The sequence below is a fragment of the Paramormyrops kingsleyae genome, chromosome 3, assembly GCF_048594095.1.
Source record: "Paramormyrops kingsleyae isolate MSU_618 chromosome 3, PKINGS_0.4, whole genome shotgun sequence".
Classification (NCBI taxonomy): domain Eukaryota; kingdom Metazoa; phylum Chordata; class Actinopteri; order Osteoglossiformes; family Mormyridae; genus Paramormyrops; species Paramormyrops kingsleyae.
In genome coordinates this window covers 5,209,040-5,231,799 of record NC_132799.1, presented here as the reverse complement: position 1 = coordinate 5,231,799, position 22,760 = coordinate 5,209,040, and the positions used below count along the sequence as shown (strand labels likewise).

General features: G+C 44.8%; 1 protein-coding gene and 1 long non-coding RNA gene across 2 annotated transcripts; both read right to left on the bottom strand.

Moving 5' to 3' along the window:
- Positions 1-9,867: 9,867 nt before the first annotated feature.
- LOC140588163 (uncharacterized) lies at positions 9,868-11,349 on the bottom strand. Its single transcript, XR_011989452.1, has 2 exons — positions 11,247-11,349; positions 9,868-10,237 (listed from the first exon to the last, which is right to left on the bottom strand). It is a non-coding gene; the product is annotated as an uncharacterized lncRNA (long non-coding RNA).
- A 6,819-nt stretch (positions 11,350-18,168) lies between these two features.
- Positions 18,169-21,301, bottom strand: LOC111835755 (transmembrane protein 121). The gene has a single exon (XM_023796373.2). The coding sequence runs from the start codon at positions 19,506-19,508 to the stop codon at positions 18,558-18,560; it is 951 nt and encodes a 316-aa protein (XP_023652141.1). The 5' UTR covers positions 19,509-21,301; the 3' UTR covers positions 18,169-18,557.
- Between the last annotated feature and the right edge of the window lie 1,459 nt (positions 21,302-22,760).

Genomic DNA, 22,760 nt, shown 5'->3' with positions numbered 1-22,760 from the left:
AGTCCTGGAGGAACTTTGCTTTGTTTCTGTATATACCGCCCTTGCATATAGATGAGATAACAGAAAAGTTATCTTTGTTTCACTTCACTTCATTTTTTTTCACATCACTTTGCTTCACTTCACTTTCCTTCAGTTTCTTTCACATTACTTTGCTTCACTTCACTTTTCTTCACTTCAGTTTCTTTCACATCACTTTGCTTCAGTTTCTTTCACATCACTTTGCTTCACTTTGTTTCACTTCTACTCCAAGATCTTCTGATGCAGGTGGACCCACAACTGCAGACACTGTAGCATGACAATGACATCCAGCGCTCACAGTTTTATTACTCACATTTACTTGTTACCCAGCAACAAAAAATATTAATAGTTCAGACTGATAAACTTATATTATGTTATGCTGTCACATTTATAACCCAGTGAAAGAACTATCAAAATGTATTTATCAAATTCTCATTATAAAAATCATTAAACAAATTGCTAAGAGAAGTGTAATTAAGTTCATATTTACAGGCATAGATTTTGAATCAGGCTTCTTGGAGAGCATTTTAATTAAGGCATCGAACCACTCTAAGCAGCAATGCTGTTGCTGCCATCGGTAGATGCTAACGTAATTAGCTCCCAGCACTGTGCCGTTGTCAGCACGAGCCTGGAGTTCGGTGGGTGATGAAGACCCTGTGAAAAAGTGCAGCTTACCTCCAGCTGGGGGGATACTCCGTCCGGCCAATCAGATCTCACGACGCAGGCCAATCAGATCTCACGACGGGGTTGAAGATCTGTTGATTGTGGTCTGCCTGTTACCCCCCCCCCCCCCCCCAACCCTCTTAAAGCAGCATCCTCCCTAATCCCATGTCCCAAGCTCTCCGGCGTGTCCCCGTTCTGTCACCCTCGTGCAGTGACACCCCTACGCGTTCACTGCAGAGTCGGAGAGTCTCCCTGATGCCTTTAGTCCTTGCTGCACACTCCCTTCCCCTCTAACTCCTCCGGGGCCCATTACCAGGACTGAGGTTCTGCCATAAAGAAGCAAGACGGATCCTGGGCAAACCCCAGAGCCCTTAGAGCAGTTATTCATCAAAAAATGGACCCACAGCCTTCAGCACCTCTATCTCTCCTTCCTGTTGTTTTAGACTTTTGTCCATTTATACAGCAACATTTCCAGTTTCTGCAATAAAAATCAAAGACAGCTGGTTTACCCTTCCTAACCTCTCGGGTGAATGGCTGTGTGATTGAAACAGGCGCTCTGGAAGGTAACTGAACCATGTGATGAGAGAAATTTGGGGCCCGGGAGTGGAGATGGTTTGGCTGGTGGGGAGGAAGGACAACATGAGACGGCAGATTCAGCGTCGGCACAAGGGGAAAAGCCCACGAAAGAATCCCCAGAGACCACTGGGAGTCCCGCCACCCTACGGTGGTCTTAAAAAGTGCCATTTGTGGGAAGGAATCACACTTTACTGTGGTTTATTCTGCTTACAGTGATGAGTAAACTTTACCACAAGTGGAAAAGTTAATATTTGTAGCGCCTGCGTTTAGTTGTGGGATCCCAGTTGCATAGAACAAGGAGAACTTTTTTTCCTCTCTGGTAAAACCTTTTTATTGGTGGGTAGCTTTGTGATTTGAAACATGGGGCTGTCTTTTTTGCCTTTTAGAAATGCTGAAGGACACAGAGTGCAGATCTTCGGTGCTGATATCTGTGGTGAAGAGGAACGTCTTTCCTGAGTTATTAGCTACCAAACTTGGGTCTTTTACATTCCTACTTCGTGACTGAGAGGCTTTTCCCCCCCACCTCGAGAAAGACTGCCACCTAAAATGAATCTGTTTGGTTTGACATATTACCTCACTGTTCTGTGATCCTTTGTCCATAGAGATGGGGTGTTTATTCAGACTGCAAAAAAACCCAAAAAATTCACAAGCTTCAATTTAGACAGAAAATAGTTTGAGCACTTGAATGGCTAAACCATTTAATATCAGGCATCTAAAGGACTTGTGTCCCCTATAAAAATCCCCTTTAAACAATAATCCTAAAATACTGCCACTCATTAAGGACTGCATCGATCGCGAGCACAGGACAGCTGTAGCACCAGTACCTCACATGCTTCCCATTATGCTGCATGATAGGTAAAAACAAAGGCTGAGTCTTTGCCTCTATACCTAATGAATGAGCAAGGAGATTGTGGAGGGCCATTCTGGGTGGCCAGACACAGGCCCTGATTTACAAGCACCGGTAAATCAGCCCGATGGCGGCTGTGAATGTCGTTCTGAGCCAAATCAATTGGACGCTATTCGACATTGCAGCTTTGCCTCCCATTAGCATGTATTGCAATTTTTTTCCCCGTTACGGGCGCATTGTCTCGTGGAAAATCCTGTCCAGCTGGACACCCTGCAGACGGTCTGTCCAGGCGGCTCAGGCTACCCTGCCTTCCTCCCATCCATCAGATAGATGTTTGCAGCACAGCAGGCCTGTAGCACCTAATAGGCTGATAAGGCACTGGTCTCAACCAATTGGTCCGCGAGTCCATGGGTACCTGTCATCTGCCAATCAGACTGACCGTTACTGCTTGGTAATTCACCGTCTTGGATTCAGGATGGTACTATCTTTCACATCTTTCACCTTCTTTCAAACTCTCTGGCACTGCGATCACTGGGGCCACTTTTGTTTTCTTCTGCATCCGCCGTGCACCCCGCTGTTTGTCTTTTGTCATCCTCCTCAAAGATCTCCTGCCGTATGGCTCCACAGAAGCGCTTTTGATTTATAGTGCTTTTAAGCCCGTATAGCGAGACATTATAGCCGAGAGTGACTTTGTAAGGACCGAGTAGACAGTGTAGGTGTGAGTACAATCCAGTTTTTAGTTTACTGAAAAGATACTTTCGGAAAATATGTGTGCACACAGACAAGGATTTGGCACATTTAGTGACTGATTTAGTACCTTATTTTGTGAATGTTTTCCTCAGTTAAGTTAAATGACTCAGAATGGACAGATGTACGTTTTTAGCGGTTTATCGATCTTAAAATGACTCGACGTGGCAGTTCTTCCTCCCTTTAGCGTAACCGGCCATTTTTTTTATTGGTTCCTTTGTCTATCCATTATAGTTTGCAAAGGATAATTTGGGCAGACTTCCATTCTGTCTGAAACCGAGTCCATCATGAGATTCTACCAGGAGATAGTTGGGTGTCTGCTCACGTGCCAAATCGAAGCACGTCCTGTTTCTGTGTACGACCACCTGGAACCATCAAGATCCAAACCAGATATTTAGCAGGAAAAGTCTTACTTACATACTGATCTCTTGTTTGTTCATCATTTATGAATCATGATGCATGTTTTATCACAAGCATTTAATATATTTGTTACTATACTGGTTAATTCTGTACACTTTTATCGACTACTGAGGGAAATGATCTCATGTTTGTCCATCATCAATGAATTATGATGCATCTTAAGTACCCACTATTTGGTAATGATTTGTACTTCAGTAGTAACTGAGTTATTACTAAGTATTTCTGCCTGTCAAGTGAAGTGTCACCCAATTACTAACACAGAGAAGGGAATTCTCCAGAATGCTGCAGGATCCCCACAGTTCATCACTTCACGTCCATCCTTGTCTCTGTCACTCTCTTCATGGGATTGTGTCATAAAAAGGCAGCTTCATCTCACCTCACTAGAGTTTGTTGGCCGGTAATGCTAAACTTTAGCCAAACGGCATTAATATTCAGCTTCTGACATAGCATGGTCACAGATGGTTTGGTTCAATCAGGACATGTGAAATATGCTATTTATAGGCCTAATGCATAATAAACTTATACTGCGGTGTTTGGCTATAGATGACAAGTGAGGGGCAAGGGGTAGAGCCACTACCATTAAAAGATGGGGTGGGGGTGGTTTAAAGCAGAAAGGAGGAGATGGGGAGTTGTTTAATCCCACACAACCTCTTAAAAATAATCAGATGATTAAGGAGGTGAGGGAGGCCTGATGTTACGCCAGAAAACATTCGGGAAAGATCCAAAGGCTGAGCAAGTCGGGTCTGATTATTTCCAAGGCAGCCAAAGACAGAATCGAACAGCAGAGGCTTGGCTGGGGCCATGGAGCAGAGTTGTGGGGAACCTGGGGAGATCAGTCTACACAGACAACGCTGGAGGAGGGCAGACACGGAGCAGGGATCTGGGGCAGGGGATCGGGGACGGGAGCAGAGCGGGCAGGTCAGGAGAGCCACATGAATGAACAATACCTGGGACAGGACGATGCGCCAGCTGCAGCTCCATTCCCAAGTGAGCTGGCACTCTGACGAGGGGGGGTGTGGCAGCTGGATGGAGTGAAGGTCGATGGATGGGAAGTCCCATTAAGTTACATGTTCTGTTTTGCCCCCCCCCCCCCCCCCATCAGAAAATGCTCCCCCACTTGTTGATTCCTGTATCTTTTGCTCTGACCGGCACCGCTCTCATCTGCCTCGAGCTTCCTGGGATGGAGTCCGGGTTCACGGAACCCGGTAAGTGGGGATGGGAGATGGGGGGGGGGTTACCCCTATGGGCTCATTAAACCTGTAAGAAAGGGTAGCAGAAAGGTGGCAGATATCAGAGGAGGATATAAAGCGGTGGGGACACTTGCAGATCTCGTGCCACCCTGTCAGTAGGGGGCAGCGGAGATCTGAAGGATCCAGGCCCTGGTGTTTTCCCCTGATGTCGCTTGTTCCCAAACTGCCAGATGAGACTGACCTATGCTGCTCATTAAGTCTGGAACTTGGAGAACATCGTGAAAATAGCACATTTACATTTGAAAAGAAGACTCCGAGATCTTTGTGGTTATTTCACTTTTTTCTGCCTTAGAACAGAAATCCAAAGTTTTCTCTCACCGATGAAAAAAGAGCTGAGAAAACAGCCGAGAACTCAGGCCTGCCGGGTAAAACCTCACCTCATCTGCTGCCTGTCTGCGGACCTGACATTTGAAGAAGAAAAGTAAGCGGTTAGCGATTTTTTAGAATAAAAAATATAATTATATACAATTAAATCTAATAGCAGCATAGAACAGCGCTCCCGGGATGTGTGAGTGATTCTGGGTGGTGGGCTGACCTCTTATTTCACGAGTCATCGCATTCACAGGATGTCGGCAGGTGTTTGTCCTGTGGGAGAGTTTAGGAACCATTATGGGACAATTTCAGAGGTATCACTGTTGAGCCATTAACGGAAGTATGTGTGTATATTTATTTACACTTTTTTTCATTCCTCTCCCCGGGCTAAATACAGGTGTCAGCCTCAACTCAGTGAAGGTATTCAGGGCGGAATTTTCACCAGAGTCACCCAACGGCCGGCAGGAGGCAGAGGTCAGCTCAAGGTCATCTTGTTCTATATTTATGCTGCATAATGCTTGGTCCTCTAAGCATTTAATAAAATTCATGCACACATTTTTCACAGTGTGTTTTTGCGACAGAAGTGATCTTCTTGTGCCTGTATCATCATTTTCTTTCTTTTTTGCCCCTTTTCGTAAAAACCCCTGTACATGTCGGGCTTATTTACACCCTGGAATGGCTATTTATGGCCCTCATGCCATTTTTCTTAAAAAAAAAAAACCTCAAGCTAAAACATAATGGGTCAAGTGCAGAATCAATCGCAGGAAGCAGACATGCATTAATCACGTCTTAACTAGGAAGCCGAGTGTATCTGCACAGGCTGAAGTGAAAGGTCACCGTCTAATGGATGTAGTGACTCAACCAGAATCCAGCCACTGTTACGGTGATGCTTGTTTTACACACCAATCAACCATTGTTCTACTCATCGTGTCTCAAAACAGCATCACAGTCGGGGGCTGTGACTGCTCATGTTCAACATCTGAAGATAGTGGGAGTCTTTTTTTTTGTTCTAGAAATATAGTTTGATTTGGTTTACTTACATGTTTTGCATTACTGCATCGCTTTTTAATTGGTTCATTTAAGAAGCTGTCATGACTAAGAAGAAGGTTGGCCATTTGTGGAAGTTTTTTCTGGAGAAGGTTTGCCTTTGGTGGAGACTGGCTATTGGAATAGGCTTGTCATTGGTGGAGGCTTTCTGCTGGAGAAGGCTAGCCATTGGTGGAGGCTTTCTGCTGGAGAAGGTTGGCCATTGGTGGAGGATTTCTGCTGGAGAAGGCTGGCCATTGGTAGAGGCTTTCTGCTGGAGGAGTCTATCCATTAGTGGAGGCTTTCTGCTGGAGAAGGCTGGCCATTGGTGGAGGTTTTCTGCTGGATGGGTCTATCCATTGGTGGAGGCTTTCTGCTGGAGAAGATTTGAAATTTGTGTGGTCTTTGTTGGAGAAGGTTTGACATTGGAGGAAGCTTGCTATTGGAGAAGGTGTGGTATTGAAAACAATTTGTCAATTAGATAGATGAAGACATTTGTGTTACTGTTCAGACTTGCTCCCCAGTTGCTCCCTCCTGATGGAGCATTTCTGTAATGTCAGCTTCTGCACCCCCCCCCCCCCCCCACCCCCATGATCTCCCCTCATTCCTGCGCTGCTCCATCGAACCTCACACTGGGTCATTTGTCTCCTGAAGGCCAGCAGAGCGGCACTGGTTATTACCCACATTTACAATGTGCTGATGCACCTTTGCCCGCTTTGCTCCAGATTAATGAAGCCCCATAATGGTACTGTTCACCTCCCAATATAAAAACCACCAAAGGGATCAAACACTCTCCTCTTCTGATCACCCACCCTACACCAGAGGCCTTCAGAGCCTGTTAGCCTTCTGTTAAAAGCTTAGACAGGAGTCACAGGAAAAGCTGACTCAGGACCCCAATGATGAGGTTAGCGGATAAATAAAATGCCAGGCTCTGTGTCATTGTGACAGGGCAGCTGAGGTCACATGACATCAGAAGAAGCTCCGCCCCTTTGTTGCCATGACAGGCTGTCCAGTGAACCGCACTGTAAACATCTGGCTCACCTATGGTGGCAATTACAGCCAGCCGCTGGTTCCAGGAATTTTTCACTTCCTGGAAGCCAATGAAACTAACCTTGAGAAAACCTGCAATCTGATTGGAAGATCTGCAGAGCTTTGAAAACTGATACATTATACAATGTGTTTGAAAAATGGTGTGGAAACGACGTGGAGATTTCCAGCTCAACCCCCCAGTTAAACTCATTTAAGACGCTGATTGAACAAGTTGTTATTTTTTCTTAAAATTATTGTGTGGCGTTCAGCAATGAATTTTCAGTTAATCAATCATTACTTGTTTGTAACTCTTGAACAGGTAAATAAAAGCTAATTTATAAATGATTAAATTAACAGGAAGCCCTCAAGCTATATATTGTCATGATTTGACCCATTTCATGTTTGTATTAGCATAGCTCTGAAAAATGATGGCGGCGGCCATATTTCTTCCAGGTCCAGTTTTGTGCTTTTAATGTTTTTTTCTCAGCCCTGTTGTCTCCGCTTAAGGTGTTTTTACAGTAAGCCTCTTGCCTGCCAGACAGGATAAATGAAATGTGACGTTATATCCAGGATTCTTCACCTGTCTGATAAGCATTGCTATCTGCTAACATGCCGCGCCAGTTGATGAGGGGTGGCTTGGGGCTTTATCCGTTCGTCCCGCTCCTCAGCCGTGCTTGCGATGGCCCCATGAAAATTCAGCAAACTGAGGAGGCAACTGACACTGTATAAAATTCACCCTGTAAGGTTGAAGGATAATTCTGAGAGGACTATGGTGAAACATGGAAACACGCGCTTTGTGATTGGCTGCTTGAGACCAGGCCGGCGCTGTGATTGGATACATGTAATGGATTTAGGCAGGCTTCTGATCCCGAAGTGGGTGGGATTAATTTGTGGCATCATTTACTGCCCGCTCTGCCTAACGGCAACCAAAAAAGTCAATGCTGAGAACAGGTTTAAAGCAGACAGTGATTGACAACAAGAAATAATCCCACCTACTGCAAGATTTCAAGCTTCATTTCTCCCATCAGTGCTTTTTCTGGTTCATGGCACCTTTTACATATTTCAGACTTTCAAGTGTTTGCTCACTAGTCTATAAATGTAGCCATGGAGCTGGGTAAAATGTGATTAGTCACATGACTGTCGGCAGCCAATGGCAGGGATCGTATGGATTAGGTTTTAGTAACAGTTTTTAGGAATACGGTTGCTGCCTGGCATGAGGGAGGTGAAATTTTCTTTTGTGTGTCCCTTCTTTTTGTACAGGTCTCTCCTTTTTTGTTTAGCTGACCTGTGTTCTTTTTAAGCCAGTTGGGCATTTTGTCAGAGGTTCTGGGACTTTAATACCAGTAGAAATCCAGTTATATTGCTACTTCTGTCAGCTCAAACAAACAACTGAGCTTAGTATTTAACCCTCAGATCCTGCTAATATCGGTGGGAGAGAAATCCTTCATCAGTGAGGTGGGATTTTTCTCTCAAATAATTTTAAGTTTATAACTTTAACTTTTTATGTCATGGTATACAATAACCTAGAATAGTGCTGAATAGTGTCGGCACTGTCTAAAGTTATATCATCACAATGCAGAGCAATACACTGTTCCCTGCTACCCAGCTTACATAATAATGTCAGACAGTGTAACAGTTCAGTGTAACACTGTATCCTGACTCTTCCCTCGGTCCAGTTTACACAGTGTGTTTGGAAAATGCCATGGAAACGTCATGGAGATTTCCTGCTCACCATCCAGATTAACAAGATGATCTGAGATTAATTGAACAAATTGCTTTATTACATTTAACCAAAAATTCAGTTTCTTGAGCCTTCATTTAATTTGTTAAACCAATTTCTTTTGAGAATCATTATAATTAATTATAATTCATTATAGCACTGAATTTTCAGTTAATCAATCATTACTTGTTTGTAACTCCTGAAAAGGTAAATAAAAGCTAATTAATAAATTATTAAATGAATAAGAAGCCCTCAGGCTGCATATTGTCATGATTTGAACCATTTTATGTATTCAGTTAATATATCAATCAAGCGTAATTAAGAGGTCAGCTGAACCGTGAACTACAAGCGTAAGTGTAAGTAAAATGGATTTTATCTTCGATTACTTATATTTAGCTCAGACTACCTTACATCCGACAAGTTATTCCGCTAAGCATGAAATCCTGCTTCATGATACAGGCTCTAGGTTTGGGATGTGTGGATGCGGTTGGATCTGGTTGTGCCAAATGGAAAATTTCTGTCAAAATGCGACCAGGCGTGAGTTTCTCCTGTGTGCCAGCTGCCTTCAGCACTGGGACAGGTGTCGGCGAAAAGGCTGCTGAGATAGCGAGTGACTTCGGCTGCTTCTGCTCCACGATCGCACAGGAAAGCGGCAGCGGTTTAGCAGTATTTTTATACAATGCGCCCCCCCAATCAAAGGAGTACGCAGGAATTACCCAGATAGCAAAATTCTTTTGGGCCAGATCTGGCCCACACTATTCATTTTCCTTTGGCCCAGATACCGCAAAGAATGACGGCCCTGTGACGGCCCAGACCTGGATTTTCTGATTTGGGCCATAACAGGCCCAGTGACGGCCCAGACATGGTTCTTCCTGATTTGGGCCATAACAGGCCCAGTGACGGCCCAGACATGGTTCTTCCTGATTTGGGCCATAACAGGCCCAGTGACGGCCCAGACATGGATTTTCTGATTTGGGCCATAACAGGCCCAGTGATGGCCCAGACATGGTTCTTCCTGATTTGGGCCATAACAGGCCCAGTGACGGCCCAGACATGGATTTTCTGATTTGGGCCATAACAGGCCCAGTGATGGCCCAGACATGGTTCTTCCTGATTTGGGCCATAACAGGCCCAGTGACGGCCCAGACATGGATTTTCTGATTTGGGCCATAACAGGCCCAGTGATGGCCCAGACATGGTTCTACCTGATTTGGGCTATAACAGGCCCAGTGACATCATAAAGCACAATGGATACACAATTGATATCAATAAAGTTTATTTTTACTTTTACTATAAACAACATATAAATGCTTTTCAACAAACCACTGATTGATATTTAATTACACTTTACTTTGTAACATCAACAGACAGATGAGGCGTTTAAAGCACTTCACAACATACAAAATATCTAAGAACATGGCCCTGTAAAACTGGTTAATAAAATGTGAAATTTGGGTGGTCAAAAACACACACAAAAACATCCAAATACAAAACAAGTAAATACATCACAAACAATGGAATTAAGTGTCATTTGCCCTTTTTGCATGTTCCTTCATTCCTCCATCCCTGTCAGGTGCCAACTGAAGCCATCTTTGAATGTTTTTCTCTGCCTCCCGGTCCGTTGCACTCCTAGTTAAGGAATTTTGCAGCCACAACACACAACACAAAACTATTAATGCCACCTGCTTCTAAGGCATAGAACATAAATCATACCATCAAGATCAAGACAGCACCCAACATTTATAGTATAAAACAATTCCAAAACACATACAGTAGTACACAAATAAGGAGATATGAATCATTATGTCCATGACAGAATATCATGAACAAGTAAACAATATTTAAACAGGGTTGTTAATTTCACCATTTAATTCACAACACGTCAAAGTTGTATGCATATATGTATGCAATCTGAAATGTAATATCTGTTCTGATCTGACATAAAAAACACTCATTGCTGAACTGTAACTGTCCATAAGGCTGCTATATCCAATACTGCACAGAATATATGATTGTTCCATATGAATTTCATCCCTGTTTTTTTTTACTGTGACTTTAATATGACACACAACTTTACCAACTTATGATCATGCATAACTGATAAATCTGTCGATTGATCAATTAGACGCATATATATATATATATATATATATAAGGATATATTTCCATCACTAGGAATTAAATGCACAAAGTCGTAAATTGGAACTTGCGGTGCTCATTTTTAACCAAACAAGTTTCAGATATCACCAGCAACAAAGGAGCAGTGGACTGAAGTGACATGTCCCCCATGAAAAGAAAAAAATAGAAGGTGCAGGTTTGGATTAGCTGTGGCGCGAGCTTTATCACTTCTCAGACAGAGAAATGTCGTTTGGCGTGGGAGATTGTTGTGTTAAATGCGTGTGTTCCACACACAATACGTGAGACTTGAGAGCTCTGCAGATGTAATCTAACGTTAAACATCTGATTTAAACTCGAGAGCCCTGTATTTAATATTATGTCAAGGCGTGTGACTTGTTTGAACCGACTTTTTAAAATGAACGATCATTCCCAACATACCGTTCCGACAGAATCTTAAGCTAAAGTCTCTGACTAAAAAGGTTAAATGGAACTTTAAAAGTAACTGAAATATTTCACTTACCACAATTCGCTCGTTATTATTCAAACTGAATCAGCCATCTAAAGTCGATCGACGCCGTCAACAGCCTCAAAGTCCGGTGAAATTGCAGTGACGTCTAAAGGACATTGATTGGTCTAAACTGAAACGTTAACGCCCACTTATTTCAGGATTGGTTGTTTAGCGTAGATGATCAAATACCGAACGGTCAATAGAAAAGCCCTATACACAAAGTATTCCAAACGGGTTTATATTTTTAAAAGACAAGATTTTAGAGAAGATAAATTAATGTTTTCATTTGTTTTTACTTTTCCTTTTTTAAGTAAACATGTTAGATGAAAAATAATGATTGACGATATACCGTAGTTAACAAAAAATATCCAATAAGTTTTAATGGTTTTCCAATGTTAAACAAAAAAATTATCATATCAGTGGGACTGTACTATGTCAACAGCTGGTGCTTGGAGTCTTTTTGTATGTCAGCCATTAGCCCTTTATTGTGTTTCTCATGATCTTTAGTATAGGCTTTATCCCAAACAGACAGTGGTTATGATATAATAGAGAGCAGAGCCTTCAGCCACAATTTTATGCCAGATGAGGGTCAGGTATGGGACAAAGCATTACCAATGCTCGAACAGACCCAGGTGACATCTTGCAGATTTACATATACAACATAATGAAATGAGAACCTCATATATACTGCCTTAGAAAAGGTGCAACGAGAATGATTCCTGGTCTTAGAGGAATGTCTTATGAGGAGAGGTTAGCGGAAGTGAATCTGTTTAGCCTTGAGCAAAGGAGACTAAGGGGGGATATGATTCAGGTCTATAAGATTCTAACGGGTCTGGATGCTGTTCAGCCAAATGACTATTTCAGTATTAGTCTAAATATTAGAACTCGTGGCCATAAGTGGAAATTAGCGGGAGAACATGTTAAAACAAATTTGAGGAAGCCCTTCTTTACACAGCGTGTAGTTAGAGTATGGAATATTCTTCCTGCTAGTGTAACGGAAGCTAAAACCATGGGTTCCTTTAAATCCGAGCTAGATAAGATTTTAACAACTCTGAGCTATTAGTTAAGTTCTCCCCAAACGAGCTTGATGGGCCGAATGGCCTCCTCTCGTTTGTAAATTTCTTATGTTCTTATAGACTAAGACCAGGGGTCACCTTTTTGAAACTGGGAGCTACTTCACGGGTACTGAGCCTTACGAAGGGCTACCAGTTTGATACATTTTTCTTAAATCATGTATAATAAACACGTTTTAAATGCTTTCTTTTAGATATTGCCATTTTCAAATCTATATAAATGCAAATGTGATTAAAGAAGAATATCAACAGGATAAAATTAAATTTTAGACGCCATGCTCAATGGTGAGTTGTGCTATTTTTAGAACAGTCACCGTGGGCAACTCATGTGGTCCTTGGGGGCGCCCTGGTGCCCACGGGCACCATGTTGGTGACCCCTCCTATAGACTGTAGTCAGAATGATCTTCCATGTTAAGACTAGTTCTGGTTCGAATTTTTTTGAGAATATTTATCTGACATCAGGCCAGAATTTTACGCCAGGTGAGGGCTAGGTACGACACAAATCATGTTACCAATGCTGAAATGGATGACTGTCAGCCAAAGTCGTCCGACACGCAAAATGCCGACTGTCAGCCAGAATCGTTCGCCGCGCTCAGAACGGTTCTGGCCCAGATTAAAAATGCCGACAGTCAGCCAGAAACGCTCGCCGCGCTCAGAACGGTTCTGGCCCAGATTAAAAATGCCGACAGTCAGCCAGAAACGCTCGCCGCGCTCAGAACGGTTCTGGCCCAGATTAAAAATGCCGACAGTCAGCCAGAATCGCTCGCCGTGCTCAGAATGGTTCTGGCCCAGATTAAAAATGCCGACAGTCAGCCAGAATCGCTCGCCGTGCTCAGAATGGTTCTGGCCCAGATTAAAAATGCCGACAGTCAGCCAGAATCGTCGCCGTGCTAGGCCCACAATCGGCCCGCAATTTTTTACCGTTGCTGACAGTGAACCGAATGTGCCACAACTCAGCGAAAATCGGCCCACATGTGCTTGCTAACTGGGCAGCAGTGCCGGCTTGACGCCAGATCTGGGCCAGACCTGTCTTCTATGTGCCTGGGCCACATAGACCAAACCACAATCGGGCCACATCTGGCATGCCATAATGTAAACAGTGCCATCATTGCCAGACCTGGCCCATATCTGGTTGACATACCACTTGCCATGCCAGAACTCAGCCAGCAATGCCGGCTTGACGCCAGATCTGGGCCAGACCTGTCTGCTATGTGGGTATTTATTTCGCTGAAACAAGGAGCCGTAAAACCACTGGCCCGTGTCCATTTTTTAATACAACGAGGGAGTAATCGCCAGTCAGTTGGCGACAATAAATACTAAAATTCAATGTATTATATGTACATTATACGTATAGGTTCCTGCTATATATACTCGCCATAAGGAGGTATTTTTTTAAAGGGAAACAAACATTGGGTAGTTCCACCAATATTTAAAACGAATGAGATTGTTTCATGCTTTATAAATTTTAGTCGATGATCGTTGGCCTGTGTATTTGGTGAAACGGTGGGGATGGAGTTTTTTCTTTTTAGAAACGACTGAATTATTGGGGCCTGGTATCAGTGCCATTAGTTCTCTGCCATAGACAGCTAATTGGGCTGGAGGAAGCGTCATTGCTGTGAGGATTATTCCATTTTTCTAATATTATTTACTTGAACCTGCTGCTAAGGAAGCTCTGTTGAAATAAAGATTGTAATAACATAAATTAATCATGATTATCCTTCTGGAGTATCTGACTGAACAGATAGGTCATAAACAATCTTCACACAATTTCAGGGACAGCATCGAATAAAACATCATGTATACGTAGGCCTATGCGTGTTGTGAAAATGTTGGATGTGTTTTTCGAGATAATATTTAAATAGAGTAATTTGCATTTATGCCTAAATGAAAACTGGCTCAGACATAAGGTGTCGGTTTTAATGAAGTGTTTACAGACGCTTTGTGTCGTGTCAGTTTGATGCCACTAACAAATGCTATAATCAGCATGTTTGAGAGCCGACCGAGTGTTTAGTGCAGATCTTCGGGCACTAAGCACAGAAGGATAACGCTAACACAGCCTTTACGGCGTATGAGGTTTGTGTATTAAGCAGCGTGTCTGTAATTAAAGCATTAAAACAAAAATCACCTGGTTAATTCCTGCCTTCTTGTCACTACTTTAATTTCGGTTTTGTAATAACATACGTGTTCAACAGCCTACCATTAACCCACTTGTTTTATAGCTTTTGTTCGCATAAATGCAGATTTTAGTAAGAATGAAAATTTATAATTACATGTAGGCTTTTGCCAAATGTTGAAATGACCCTGCATGGGCGGATTGACGTGACGTGCAAAAGCAATGATCCGCAAGGATTATTCTCCCTGCCGATTTCTGCTAACTTAACATATGTCTGAGATCCGATTCAGTCTGCAGCGTGCTCAGCTGTGACAGAGATGGATTCGCCCTGTAAATCAACTCGAGACGTAATTTCAAAATAAATGCTGTGCCAATGAAATAAATAAATGCTCCATTCCACATGTATTGCTTGTCAGTCGCTAATTGAGTGGGACGCAAACGTCAGGAGAGGGTGTTTATAACGCCGAGCGCCGAGCTAAGCCTTTCCGCTCATCAGACCTTGTTTTGGTGGAACAGCGGACAAAAGCGAGGCAGGATTTACAGCATATGCTAGCTAGGCAGTTGTCAGATCTTAGAGGTACATGATTAAAGCAGAGGAAATGATTTTGACAGCTGATGGAGTAGTCATCTTTTTGTAGGAGTCCCACCCTCCTCCTCTCTATCATTATTTTGCCTTAGAAACTCCTCCTCTCTCTCCATGTATTTCAGCAAATAACTTTTTTGAGCTAAGTGTCCTCCAGTTATTTCCAGACCAATAGGCTTGGGTGTATCGGGGCACCTTCAGCGTTTGATTGGCTTTTGTTTAACATGAGCCCGCCCTCTAACACGTTGCACCTTGAACACAGTGCTCCTTCCCAGCTGCAGTGGTTGGAGGAGTCTCTCCATAGTCAGGGGTGTAAATTCACAGCCCCACCCCAACCCACTCACCTGCTTGTTAGGAGCTTAACACTTGAGCTTATTGAGTGCTGCTTTGTGTCCAGTGTTGAAGAGCACAGGTAATTGGGCAGAGGGCCTTTGATTACAGCCTGAAGATTTCACCTCACGGGCGGCAGGCGGGCGAGGGGGGGGGCAGGGTGTTTTTCTTTTTTTCTTTGTGGAGCTGCAGGGGAAAGTCTACCGACAAGAGACCACTGATTGCATCATTGATCTCAATTACGAAACAGAGGCAGCTTGGGAAAGGCGTAGAGGGGGGGGGGTACGTAAATGACCCACGGTGACCACACATTCTGACGGGACAATTGTGCTGACGGCTCTGATTCTGTGTTCTGTATCAGGGAAGAGTAGCGGTCCTACAGCCGTAATGAGACGGTTCTGAAGGAGATTTGCTCATTTTTGCTTTCATAATACCAGTTTTGGTTAGAAGTTCTTCTAAAACGGACACAACAAAAAAGTCAGCCTTCCATTCTGCATGTCCTCCAGCCCAGTACTGTGCTGTCCTCCAAAAATTGTACATTCTTATTTTGCTAAGCTGGTTTCTTTTATTTAATTGCCAAATAGCAAAGTGAAATTCTTTGCCATTCTGAATAAGGCAAAGGTTAATTCTGGTTAGCAGTTTCCTGGGAATAATGGTTCAATTATTTTTTTCCTGTTTTTGTTAGACAGGTTTTAAGAGGCGGGGTTAAATGTATTCCGATTGCGTCTGTGACATTTTTGTCTTCGGGAATCTTACAGGAAAATAGCCCTTTCCCTCGTACGACATCTTCCCTTGGATAAAAAGTTCTCTGTCGAACGTCAGTCTTTGTTTCTATTAGAATGGCGGGATTTCAGAAATCAAGGAACGGTGTCACTGCGTAAGTCACCTCTCTGTCATACAAGCACACGGAGCCTCATTGCCATATCAATGGAAACAATGCTTTTCGTTTCACAACGGGAAATCTTGCTCTGAAAAATCGTATGAATAATGCTATGTTTTTAGACCATGCTCGTTTGAAGGCCGAAAGTCCTTGTGATATAAATGAAAGACATGGAGGGCTAAGACCGGTGTGAAAATAAGAATGCTTTTAGATAATAAGAAATGCGCTGGAATTGAAAATGACAAAATGGCAGCTTAAGCAATCTATAGATTGTAATTAAACTGGGTGGCCCTAGTTTTGAAAATAGTCATTTACATTCTAATAGACCATAGCTCAACATGGGTAGAAATCAATCGGACCCTGTGTATGGCTGAATGAGACAAAAAAACACCCAGTTTATAATGCATGTGATGCAGGAAATTCATGGACATGCAGTATAAACAAGGTGTCAGTCTACAGTGTGGTTCTGTACAGTATCCTGTGTTTCTTGCCAGTTTTGCAATCCTCTTTTTGCCTGCTTAGTGCTGCATTTTTGGCGAATTAAACCCGAAACTGACTTCAGGGCTTCTCTTCTATCTATGTTATTTCATCATCAAAAAGAAAAGGCACTTTTCCCCCTTCGACTCAGTTCCTTTAGTTCCGCTATTCTTTCCTTGCCTGTTTCCTTTTGAGATTCACGTTTAATCAGATTTACCTGCAGGCTTTTTTTTGCGATCAGATTTTGCATTTAATGCAACACGCAGCAAATGGCTTGTTGTGCACCGGAAGTCGTCTCGGGGCAGCTGGACTGTATGTGTTGATGCCTTTAATTAATGCCGAGAGTATCTGGAAAGTGGTGGCTGGGCTGGGTGAGCAGAGGGTATTTTCACAGGCCATCAATATCAGACATGTACCAGAAGGTTCCACCATGATGGAGCGCTGTACTCCTAAATGTAGGTCAATACGACCTGTTGCCTCACAGTGGTTTGATTTGGCATCAGGAGTTTGCCGCAAGTTAGTATCAGGGGCGCACCGTCAGTTAGTGGTGAGGACGTGTCATCAGTTAACATCAGGGGTACGTGCCAACAGTTAGAATCAGAGGTGTGGCGTCAGTTAGCATCAGCAGCGTGTGCCATGCGTTAGCATCGGGGTTGTGCCGTCAGTTAGCATTGGGGTCGTGCCGTCAGTTAGCATCAGGGGCTTTCTGTCAATTAGCATTGGGGCATACAGTCAGTTAGCATTGGGGTCGTGCCGTCAGTTAGCATCAGGGGCTTTCTGTCAATTAGCATTGGGGAATACAGTCAGTTAGCATCGGGGTCGCGCCATCAGTTAGCATCGGGGTCGTGCCGTCAGTTAGCATCAGGGGCTTTCTGTCAATTAGCATTGGGGCATACAGTCAGTTAGCATCGGGGTCGTGCCGTCAGTTAGCATCAGGAGCTTTCTGTCAATTAGCATCGGGGCATACAGTCAGTTAGCATCGGGGTGTGTCTTCAGTTAGCAATGGGGGTTCGCCATCAGGGTAAGAGGGTAACAGGATCCTGTTAGCCACCATGTTGCTATGAGGGCGGTAGGCTATGTATGCTACGAAACAACCAAGCTGTTCCACTGTTGCCTGCCACGTCATCAGGTTGTAGGCCAACAGAGGAACCTGAATGTAGTAAGCGGTCTTTTCTGTTGACTCAGACTACCTAGAAGGCGGCATTTTCCATTAAAGGAAGTCTAACTGCAAATTAAATCAGGGCAGGTGGGGGGGAAATCGTTGGCTATTCTCCTTTGTGAGACGGGTTAATAAGAAACCCGTGGTCAAGCTCTAATTTGAACACAGAGTATTGACAGGTTGTTAAATAATGAAATTAGTGTGAAGAAGTGCCTCCCCAATCAGGCACTACAGTAGACAAGCATGTCGCACAGAACAGAGACACATTAGGACAACTCGCTGATATGTACACAACACTTTATCAAAGAATGACATACAAACACGGTTCGTTTATAAAAAGGCCTTTCGTTCAGCTGTTTTTTTTTATTCACACAATGCTGATTCTGTCTTTTACGCCTTGAATTGCCGTAACAATATCATACAGTCACATAAAATAGAGAATTTCAGTGAAAGAAAATTACACCATCACAATGCAATCATTTTTTTTTTTTTTTGCGGGGGGGGGGTTAAATTCTTCACATTACTCACCACTCATGGATAGAAAATAGACGCAATATACCTGTTTTGGATTTTCCTTTTTTCACAGTATTGGAAAATCAGAGTTTTCTAGCCAACCTTCTGGAATGATGGCGCCTTTCTGGGCTCTGTACTGGGCTCCAGTTTGCTTCAATGGGCTCCCTATGGCTGCCCACTCTAGTGCATTCAGGGTCATGTGTGTTCACAGGAAGTGACCTCAGGTAGTGGCGTCTGGTCCTGTGCAACCACTTGGGGCTGAGTGGGCTTTGGCCGGGCGTGGGACACTGAGTTCTTCTGGAGCTCGACCCCGAAGGCGGGCGGGGCATTTTGCAGCTGCTTGCGGTATTGCGCGAAGCTGCAGGTCTTCAGAATTATGGCCAGCACATTTTTGCCAATGAGGATGCCGGACACCCGGGCGTCCTTGTAGAAGACGAGGTTGCTGCCCCGGATGAAGAGGGTGATGATGTTGATGGTGACCAGGCTGAGGATGGGGTACAGCATCATCTTGTGGGGAACGATGTTGATGCCCTGCATGCTGATCTCACTCAGGGACACGCAGGGCAGGATCAGCAGCAGGATGTAGCAGTAGAAGAACATCAGCCCCTCCGCCCATATGGGGAGCCCTTTCTTCTGGGGCTCCCACAGGTTAGCCTGGATGTCCAGGATGTCCAGGAGATCGACCACCACCCAGAAGAGCCGGTTACGGATCTCTTCCTTCTTCTTGAAGGCACGGACGTACTCCATGTGGTCAATGGCTACCAGGATGATGTAGAGCACTGGCACCGAGACGGACAGCAGGAGAGTGAGGGCCTTGCGGGCGATGGTGTCCAGGCTCTTGCGGTCGGCCTTGTAGTTCTGGTAGATGAAGTAGACCTTGATCTCCAGCACGAAGATGTAGAGGAACCAGAGGATCATGGCGTAGCCACGCTTGGCAGAGCGCACCTCAGCGCCCACCCACACCGCCACGTAGCGTAGTACGATGAGGAAGCAGACGTCACCCACCATGACCATGATGCACACGCCGATTTTCCGGGGGCCGTGGTTCTGCTCCACCAGGTAGGCGTCCATCAGCGCCATGCTGCTCATGATCAGGATGGTCGACAGACACACGTGAGGCTTGTTGGTTGGTGGGGGGGGCACCATTATGGCCCCCGGGGGGAACGAGATGGGTGGGGCGGATGGGGGAGGGGGGTTTGAGTCTCTGGCAAAAAAAAAAAAAAAGGAGGGGGTGACAAGAGATGCCTCTCAATTGTGTAGGGGGAGGGCTGATTTAAAGTACTGGGGAGGGCAATCAGGTGGCCATCTTCCCCATGGCTGGATTCATTCAGCTCTGCCAGGAGAGGCAGAGAAGCACCAGCCGGGGAATCTTACCATCCAGCGAGCAGCGAGTTCTCCGGAATTAGCAGCGTCGCCGCGGAGATAAATGGCCGACTGTCATAACGACTCGCAGCGACAGACTGCACCCGGGCACTGAAACCTATGACCGCGCATCCGCAAACTCGAATAGCCCTCTTTTCGTCTCGTTGATTCTTTCAGTGTCAATATCCAGTCACAGGCAGCAGTGTCAATATTTTACATTCCAACTGCAAAACGACAACGTCCAGTTCTTTCTACCTAATACAGGGGGCGCCGTGGAACCAGGGATAAACAGAGAGCAAAGTTAGTGGCATACTTACTTTTTTTCTCTCCTTGTAATTTATCATTTTGTTCGGCAGCGAGCGGCGTTTCCCACAGCAAAAATCTGGAATGGTGAAACCTGGTTATAATCCATTAAATCGGCTCAAGGTGAATTCTGCGGGGTACCCTGATCCGTACAGGTGTCAGATCCACTGGATACGGAGAATTTTGTTTACGGCACATAAAAGCCTTGAAGCATCACATGCGCTCGCTCTCTCCCGGTCCACACAGCGCGGGAAAACTGTTGCAGTGATCAGGAATGCTGTGCGGAATATTAATTCATTAGGTGTAGAGAAGAAACACACAGAAAATTCTCCACTTTTCTTTGCACTTGAACAAGGAGGAAAAATAAGCCCAAAGTGACGACAACACAGAGAGAGAAAGTTATTTGAAGTAGAATCCAGTCAAATCCATTTTTTTATCCTTTGGGAAAGATGCCCCATCTCTTCAAACACCCTCCTCGGCATTATCCGTATGAAGACCGGGGGAGGGGGGTATGACATGGGATGGGGACAGCGGGGGGGGTCTTGTTAGCACTGGGGTAAAGGTTTATGTCCGCCCCCGGCTCCCATCAGAGCTGAGTGAGGGTCTCCACAGCGTCCTGCCAGTCGGCTTCTGCTGAGGGACAGCCCCCCTCGCTGTAATCGTCACTTCAGTAGCTTCTAACTCTCCCTCTCTCTCTCTCTCTCTCTCTCTCTCTCTCTCTCTCTCTTGCCCCAGCTGAGTAGGGGATCGGCGTGTTCAGATCCTCAGCTCCGCCGTCCCTCTTCCAGCACCCCCCTGGACCCGGAGACGTGCCCAACGCTCACTTGCTGCTGTTGCTTTTTGTAGCTTCTCTTCTCTTTCTCTTCTGCTTGAGTTGACATCCCCCGGGGTGCAGGTCTGCTGTGGAGAGTGGGCTTGCCTGGCCTGACAAAGGTGGGTTGCTGGTGGGGGGGGGGGGGTTGTGTAGGAGTTTCCCCCCCAGCCCGTTCCTAAAGCACCTGACAACTTTCCGCGTTCTCGCCGACGGTCTGGCTACTCCCTCCGTCTGATGACTGCGAGCGATTCCCCTCCCCTCCTCTTTTTCCTGGGAGGTGGATGTTGGTCTCGGGTGCGGGGTGGAGCTGGTAGGGGGTGGGGGTGCTGACTGCAGTTCGCACAGACTTCAGAGCGTAAAGGAAGGAGGTTCTGGAGCGGGTCCGGCAGTCATTCGCCAGACGGGTGCGTTCACTGTTCTGCGGATGGAGACAGAGTCCAGGCTCACAGCTGCTCCTGGAGCCAGCGTATCGATTCTGTGACAGTGCTGTGTGAATCAGGATAGAGAGAGAGAGAGAGAGAGAGAGAGAAAGGAGGAGCAGAGCGGAGGGCAGGGTGAGCAGGGAGTGGGCGCTGAGTCTGGGGGTGCTGGGAAATTGCTCCGTCCTCCCTGGCCGTAGCTGGGAGAGAAAGAGCTAATTAATGCACATCTGTTGACGAATCGTGGGCCTGAAAGAAATAAAACAACGAGGGACTATGGGACTGTCGGGTGTTTCTACGCCGTGTTCAGGGGGCGTATTCACACACGGAAAGCATAACTCTGACAGGATAAATGCCATGATACATTCTTATTTTTCCACTTAGAGATTTTTTTAAAACTATGCCAGACCAATGTCAGACATGAACTTTTTAAGTTAGCTTCACCTTTCTCTCGTAGACCTGTCCACCTCCCTATTTGGGTAAAATAGGGATCTGTCCCGATCTGTAGGTGCATTAAAGGATGTAGCCAGAGTGGCATTTACGCAGAGTTTCTGCATGTTAGCATCCGATTAAACCGGTTCTGTTTTTGCAGATTCACAAATCGCTCCGCTGGAGAGGCGTCATGGAAAAAGATTACTGATGTCATATTTGGTTACCATGGAGAAGTTTGTCGGTGCGCTAATTTAAATACGTAAAGAGACAGTCGCCAGGTCGAGATTAATGTTTGTGCACTTCAGCTGCTTCATTTTATTTATTTATTTATTTCCTAAATGTTAGTAAAAGTAGCCCCACAGAAGAATGGTAACTATTCCATGGTAAGCGATGTTCTTTTGTTTCATACGCCCTTGGCCCCTTGACGACAAACAGCAACGCTAAGCTAATAGCTCTGTGGAAACTTTGTGGAAACTTTTACGCTGAAAATGGAGACGCCCTTCAAAGTATGAGCTGTCCTTCCCAGCCCATGTGCTTTAGCAGAATACATTATATTAGGGTCTGACTGACGTATGAGACACCAGGAGAGTTGACCAGTTCCTCAAAGAAATGGCGAAGGGCCAAAGTTTGAGAATCCTCTGTCTTGTGGGTGCATACTTATGCAAAGCACTTTTAAGAACTGCACAGTACCCAACCCCTTTGTGAGCGATGTGAGTAAAATGCTCAGGTATTTCCCAGAATTCATCCGACACTCAGAGCATGCAGCAGATTTTCTGAAAAGGCTGTATACCGTTGGGGAAAGAGGTGGTGATCCAGCTTCTAAATAAGATGACGGGTCAATTCATAATAAATAAGTAATAGTGATTTAATAATTCATCGTTAGAGTAATATCCACCTATCTGCGTGTCGATCTTCCATAGCAGCTGATGCCGGGAAGCATGGGGCGTACGACAGATCACGCTCTGGATCAACTTACCCACATTTATATTGTTGAATATTATGACTTGATGCAGCCAAATATGGATATTTGTATGCACCCTGGCTAAAAAAGGCTTGCACAGAATATAT